Consider the following 7,537-nt stretch of genomic DNA (forward strand, 5'->3'; position numbering starts at 1 on the left):
TGTCTGTCCCAGGCCTCCGGGTGCTCTCTGTCCATGCAGACCCCTGCTGTCCCTGCTTCCCTTCCCTCCCTCCCCTCCCACTGTCCCTGCCTGGCATCCCTGCCTGGCATCCCTTCCTGGTTCCCTTGCCAGGACCGCGGACCTGCAAGGAGCTGCTCACCCGGGGGCACTTTCTGAGCGGCTGGCACACCATCTACCTGGCCGACTGCCGGCCCCTGACTGTGCTCTGTGACATGGACACAGACGGTGGGGGCTGGACTGTGAGTGTCGGGCTGGGGTCCTCGGGCTGAGGCGGGCGGCCTGGGAATCCCGGAGAGCAGGTGCCCACCTGGCAGGAGAACACACGCTGAGCCTCCTCTACTCGGCTCTGTGTCTCAGGTGCCCCCTCCTTTCACTGAGGACGGGGAGGCTCAGAAATGATGGGGGAGGCGANTGCCCAGCCCCTTAGACCTGGGCCATCTGGAACACGAGACCCGCTTCTCTGGACCCACGGGCGGTGGGGCTCTGAGCAGACACTGCGCAGGGCTGCGACGTCCTCAGATGCGCACTCACTGCTGTGTCTCCCAACATGTCAGTGTCAGGGAATGTTAGAGCACTAGGGTGGAGCCTTGTCCCAGTGTCAAGGCCATTCACATCACAGAAGCCAAGAGTAGGAAGCGGGAGGGGGACAGCAGGGCTGGGTGGTCTGTGTGTGGCTGGCACGTCATTCCCACTGAACCCTCCCTACCTCCTCTGGCTCTAACCTGCGCCACATCCATGCCCACACCCCAACAGTGAGAGGGCATCACCCCACTCTGTCCACGCTATTGTCATCAGGACTGGTCCTGAGGAAAACTGCTAAACTGCTGACCTGTGCTGTCTCCATCCACGACCTCGGGGCCGCCTTGCAGGCATCTGCTCAGGGGCCTCGATTCCTGCCAAGGAAGCTACGGCTCTAGCTCCCCCCGCCGCCGTGTTAGCGGCCAACTTCTCCATGTGCAGGAGAATTGACACCTTCAAAATAAAGTAATGCTTCACTCCATCAAATAAACACCACGTGCGGGCTTTCAGGCCTGGCTTTTGGAATCACAGGAAGATGTTTAGAAACAGGGACACGTCCCAGAAGTCCTCACCTCAGCAGGGCATTCTCACACATTCCCTTGAGAATGTGCCCAACCCCACCTCTCATGCCTGGTGGCAGAAGGATGTTTAAGGATTTTAAAACCTTTCTCCGGCAGGAACCAGTGAGCTCCGGGTAGACCTCATGGACTTTGAGGGAAACCGCCAGTTTGCCAAGTACACGTCATTCAGGATGGCGGCCGAGGCGGAGAAGTACAAGCTGGTCCTGGGGGCCTTTGTCGGGGGCAGTGCAGGTGCGTGTCTGGACTGGGCCTCATGGCCTGGGCTTCCTCCAGGATCTTGGCTCTGTCTTCCCTGGGCGATCTTGGGCTAGGACCGTGCCTCTCTGAGCCTGGTTTCTCCATCTATAAATGCAGACACTAATGTAGACCCGCGTCTCCATGTAGCGTGGGGTCACAGCACAGCATCAGTTAACGCTCCTAAGGCTGTGTCTGCCTCACAGTGAGCTGTCTATGAGGGGGGCCTACGACAAATGACCATGGTCACTGCTGAGCCCTGAAAGAGCGCGGTCATTTCTCACGGGGCTTTAGAGCCCTGTTTCCCAAACTGTGTTCTACGGAACTCGAGCCCCGTGGGGCATTCTTAACCAAAATGACTCCGGCCCCGTGACTTGGGGAGGCGTGTCCTACAGAGCATCTGCTTGGGGAACCCGCACCGCACAGCTGTTCCCTGAAGGCTCTGAGCACGGCTGTGGCACGAAGCTTATTTAACTGTGCTGTGCCCAGAGCCGCACGGAGCGAGGGTCTCCCTGGGGGAGCTCTGACAACGAGAGCCTCGGAGTTTATAAACTTGTTTTACACATGCAAGGAAGCAGGACAGGAACATCACCTGCTCTCTGCAGGTGGTAAAGCTGAGGCTCAGTCGTGACCGTGCTCACCTGCAGGAGCCTGCAGTGAGCGACATGCCCAGGGCTCGAGATCAGGACGGGCCCCTGCATGAAGGCCAGGCCGTACCTCCTAAGGGACCACCAGGGCAACCAGGGGGCAGGGAGAAGCCCAGAGGGGAGGGGATGGCTGGAGGGGGATGGTGGGCTGTGGGCAGAAGACCTGGACCCGAGGCAGGAGCTGTGCCTCTGTTTCCTCTTCCCCCAAGGCCTGGGCAGGTCATTTACCCCCTGGACCTCCGCTGGTCCATCTCTAAAGTGACGAGGACACCCATCAGAGGTGGAGCAGGACCAGGTGAGGCACCAGATAGCAGGGCTTGGTCCCGCATCCACAAAACCCTCCTTTTCTCTGAGCAGGGGATTCTCTGACACCCCACAACAACCAGTCCTTCACCACCAAAGACCAGGACAATGACCAGCAGTCTTCAAACTGTGCTGTGCAGTTCAAGGGGGCCTGGTGGTACACTGATTGTCACTCGTCAAACCTGAACGGTCTCTACCTGGGGGGTTCCCATGAGAGCTACGCCAATGGTGTCAACTGGAGGACCGGGAATGGCTACAAATACAGCTACAAGGTGTCTGAGATGAAGGTCCGGCCCGCCTAGCTTTAGCGGGACCAGGTGGCCCGAAGAGGACCCCTGTGTGTTGGCAGGGAGGGCTCCATAAGCACAGAGCACGGCGACATCACAGCTCTTCATCCTGTCCCCAGCCAAGGAACGTGCTCACCCTGCGCTCCCTGCCGTCCCTTGCCTTGCAGAGTTATAGAACCCGCAACATGGAAGCCCGTCCTCTCCCCGCACCCCCACAATGTCCCCAGGAGGGACACGATGGCTCTAAAACATGCTTGCTTTCTGACAGACGAGCTCGTCCAGTTTTAGTTTGTGTTTCTTGAACACCGTGGTTTTGAGTGTTTCCCCACAGCCGTCGTGCAGCAGGGGTTTCTCAGGAATTTGGTAGGTTGAGAAGAACTAGGGTGCCCATGTCCCAGACAACGTCAGAGGTGTCCAAAGGGCTTATGTGACTTTCCCATGGACTCAGCCTTCAGCCGCCTCCACTAATTGACATGGGGCGGCCCCTGCGTCACCCCAAGCCTCCCTCCCCTTATGACTCACGCACAGCTCTTCATGCGTCTTTAACGATGTCACTTGGGGCCTAGAAAAGTTTCAGGAAAAGGGGAAGAAGTTAAGTAGGAATGTCTGCTTCCCATCCCACGTCTGTGCTCTGGGCCAGCTGCCCCCCACGAAGAGCTAAAACACCAAACCCCGGCCCCGAGGAAGGGGAGAGTGGGTCAAGGCTGTCCACACGGGAGCCAGGGTGGGGCCCGTCTCGCATGACACGAACCCCTGCTCCGGGAGACTTAATGAAGGGAAGGGGGGAGGAGTGTGACCGCGCCAAGGTCGAGAACTTCTGTCAACCAAAGGACACTCTGAGAGAGTAAAAGAAAGTCACAGACGGACACAATCACTTGGCAACATGTATGTATTTTGTTTCTGCTGCTGCCACAACGACAGATGTTTATGTCACAGCTCTGTAGGTCAGAAGTCCAGCAGAGGTCTCCCTGGGCTGGAAGCGGGGTGTCGGGGGGCTGCAGCCTCTGGAGGCCCCAGGAGGAATCTGTGCTGTGCCTTTTCCAGCTTCTAGAGACCACCTGGCATGTCTTGGCTGCGGCCTCTTCCTCCAACTTCAAAGCCAGCAGCATTCATCTCTCTGTCCTTCCTATGTCACGTCTCCGTCTGACCAGTCAGCAAAGGCTCCCCACTTTCCGGGACTCATGTGATTAGACTGGGCCCACCTGGATAAACCCTTCTCAGGTCTGCACCTTAGTCACGTCAGCAGCGTCTCTTTTGTCTGTTTTACCATGGAAGGTATTCACAGGTTCTGGGCATTAGGGCAGGGGGTCTTTGGCAGGGGAGAGGGGACATTATCCTGCCTACCATAGCCGATTAAAAAAAAAAGAAAAGGCAAAGGCTCATATCTGAAAGAACTCCTGCAAACAGTAAAAAAATTATAGCAGCTCAGTAAAAAAAAGTGGGTATGAGATTTTAATGGACACTCCACAAGAGTGGTATCCACAGGGCCAGCATATTTATAAAAAGGTTCTCTACTTATTACTTATCAGAGAAATACAAATCATAACCAGAATGAGGCTCTGCTGTGCACTCCTCAGAACTGATAGGACTGGAAAAGCTGACAGCACCGAGTGTGGGGTGGCTGGTCGGGGGGGACCTTCATCCACCGCTGGCAGCCATGCGAGGGGATTCACCAGACTGGAAAACAGTTTGGCATTAACTATTAGAGCAGAAGACACATGTTCCTTTGATCTGGTAATTCCACTTCATGGCCTGGAAGTGCCTGTCATGTGACCAGGGGCATGACCAGGAATATTTACAGCCAAATACAGTAGTCCCCCCTTATCCACCGGGGATATGTCTCAAGACTCACAGTGGAAGCCTGAAACCTCAGACAGTACCAAACCCTGTGTGTGCCGTGTTTCTCTATCTGACACTGAGATGACTACTCAGTTACTAACAGGTGGGTGGCACTGGGTAAATGGTGCTTCACACCTTGGGCGGGACAGAGCAGGACGGCTGGAGATGTCATCCCATGATGCAACATGGCGCACAATTTAAAACTTGAATTTTCCATTTAATATTTTTAGACCATGGTTGACTGCAAGAAACTGAAACCACAGATAAAGGGGGACTGTTACATTCTCAGTAGGTCCAAACTGGAGTCGACTGCCCATCGGGAGGAAAAAGGAAAAACAAAACCAAACGCGAGGATAGCCATTCAGTAGATCTCCACAGGGCGATGGAAATTAAACAGCCCCAACCACACAACGGGAGTGACAGTCTCACAAATACAGTGGCGAAACAAGCCAGATTCAAGGGAGTACCGTACTATTGATTCCACTTTACGTGAAGTGTTTTTTTTTTCAAAAGCAAAGGTAACCTATAGTAAAAAGGTACTTCAAAAAGTTTGTGGAGGGGCCGGCCCGGTGGCGCACTGCTACAGTGCGCCGCTTGGGAAGCATGGCGGCGCTCCCGCCGAGGGTTCGGATCCCACATACAGACCGGTTCCCGCGCACTGGCTGAGCGGGGAGTGGGGGCAACACTGAGGGTTGCGATCCCGTTGCCGGTCCCGGTCCGGTACGGGTGCGACACTGAGGGTTGTGATCCGTTGCCAGTCACAAAAAAAGACAAAAAGACAAAAAAAAAAAAAGTTTGTGGAAATATTTGTATTATCTTTTAATTATATTTTTTCACGAACTTTTTGAAGTACCCTTGTATTCTGGATGCACAGGTACATGGTAAAGGAATAAAGAAAAGTAAGGGACCAGCCCGGTGGCACACTGGAGAGTGCGCCGCTTGGGAGTGTGGCGGCACTCCCGCTGAGGGTTCAGATCCCACGTGGATCCCGGTTCCCGCTCACTGGTTGAGCGCAGTGCGGGCGCAACACCAAGGGTCGCAATCCCGTTACCGGTCAGTAAAAAAAAAAAGACAAAAAAAAAAAAAAGAAAAGTAAGAAAGTGACTGCGTTTGGCTGTGGGACAGAGTCGTGGCTGGGAAAGAACAGGGACGGGCCTTTGGGGACTGGCAGTGATTTGGGTCTTTACCAGGTGGTGATTACACGCGTGTTTGCTATAGGGTGGTAAAGGACTTAAGCTACACTTTTTGTGTTATGCGCTTTTGTGTAGGTGTTATGATCCACAATTTAAAAACTGTTATTAAACAAAATGCACATGCTTGGATCCAAGGACAGGAGCAACACACACATTTTTTTCTTGATGTCCAGTGTCCTAGACTTTGTAACTGCAAGGAGAGGTTCCTGCATCCCACCAGGGGCTGACCAGATCCCACCAGGTCCCAACCATGATCTCTGGTCAAATACAAAATTCATTAACCGGGGTGGAACTTTTCTTCCATAGTGGATAAACACCTTAAAAACCTGGGAAGACTTAGAGTTAAGTCTAGAAATGATTAATATAATCAAAGCCGTAGAATTATGACTTTTGCATTAAGGAATCTGGACAAGTTAGATATTTCATAGTCTTACAGTATTTAAAGAATTTGGCCTATTATAAAGAAAGTCTCATATAAGTCCAATCTAAAATGAGTAATTAACTAATTGACTTAGTCTTGTGGTGGCGGGCCGGCCCGGTGGCGCACTGCTGTGGTGCGCCGCTAGGGAAGTGTGGTGGCGCTCCCGCCGAGGGTTCAGATCCCACATACAGACCGGTTCCCGCTCACTGGCTGAGTGAGGCGCGGGAGCAACACCGAGGGTTGCAATCCGTTGCCAGACACAGAAAAAGACAAAAAGGAAAAAAAAAAAAAAAGAAAATTAATTTTTAAAAAATTTTCTGTTTAGGGGGCTGGCCCGGTGGCGCACTGCTACAGTGCGCCGCTTGGGAGCGCGGCGGCGCTCCCGCCGAGGGTTCGGATCCCACATACAGACCGGTTCCCGCTCACTGGCTGAGTGAGGTGCGGGCGCAGCACCGAGGGTTGCGATCCCGTTGCCGGTCCCGGTCCGGTACAGGCGCGACACTGAGGGTTGCGATCCGTTGCCGGACACGAAAAAAGACAAAAAGGAAAAAAAAAAATTTTTCTGTTTACACCATTTAGACATAGTGTACTCATGTATGTGATTGAATTGAAACTTATTATCTTGCTAGTTGTATTTTTTTTTTTTTTCTTTTAAAAGATGACCGGTAAGGGGATTTCAACCCTTGGCTTGGTGTTGTCAACACCACATTCAGCCAGTGAGCAAACCGGCCATCCCTATATAGGGATCCGAACCCGTGGCCTTGGTGTTATCAGCACCGCACTCTCCCGAGTGAGCCACGGGCTGGCCCACTAGTTGCATTCTATTGGAATATTTTTTCAGTATTGTTTTAGTTTATCTTTTGGCTTTTGACCATATCTCTTTACATAATTCATTTAGAGATTGCTCTGGGGGTTTACAATATAGATATCTAACTTTTTTCAGTATACTAAGGGTTGATGCTTTACTACCTTAAGGAAAATGTGGCAACCTTACAAATATACAGGTCATATCACGTGGCCTTCTTATATTGTGGTTGTTAAATGTATTATGTCTACATACATAGAAAACCCATCACTGTTATACATTTTTCTTTCAGCAGTCATGCATATTTGTAAAGACTTAAGAGGCAAAAAATAGTCTGTCATATTTACCCAGCTATTTACCATTTCTGTTGCTCTCCCTTTTCCTGAAAGCGTCAGGTTTCCCTCTGTCTTTATTTTCCTTCCAACCTAAGAACTCTCTTTAGCATTTCGTTTAAAGCAGATTACTGATGATAAGTTCACATAGTATTCTTTTATCTGAGAATGTCTTTATCCCAACTTCATATCTGAAGAAGATCTTCACTTAATATAACATTCTGGGTTTGCAGTTCTTTTCTTTCAGCACTTTAAAAATGTTATTCCACTGTCCAGTGGCCTGAGTGGTTTTTGTAAGAAATATGCAGTCATTTCTATTGTTACCCTGTATGGACATCACATATTTTGCAGCTCT

At 51.7% G+C, this 7,537-nt stretch overlaps 1 protein-coding gene across 1 annotated transcript; it reads left to right on the plus strand.

The window, feature by feature from the left end:
- Positions 1–132: 132 nt before the first annotated feature.
- On the plus strand, positions 133–2,798 carry FCN2 (ficolin (collagen/fibrinogen domain containing lectin) 2; the record flags this gene model as incomplete). Its single annotated transcript, XM_008587332.1, has 3 exons — positions 133–264; positions 1,218–1,352; positions 2,360–2,798. Coding segments are annotated over 3 exons (515 nt in total), but the record flags the coding sequence as incomplete, so codon positions are not given.
- Between the last annotated feature and the right edge of the window lie 4,739 nt (positions 2,799–7,537).

Source organism: Galeopterus variegatus, unplaced genomic scaffold, assembly GCF_000696425.1.
Source record: "Galeopterus variegatus unplaced genomic scaffold, G_variegatus-3.0.2 Scaffold4334, whole genome shotgun sequence".
NCBI classification, from domain to species: Eukaryota; Metazoa; Chordata; class Mammalia; order Dermoptera; family Cynocephalidae; genus Galeopterus; species Galeopterus variegatus.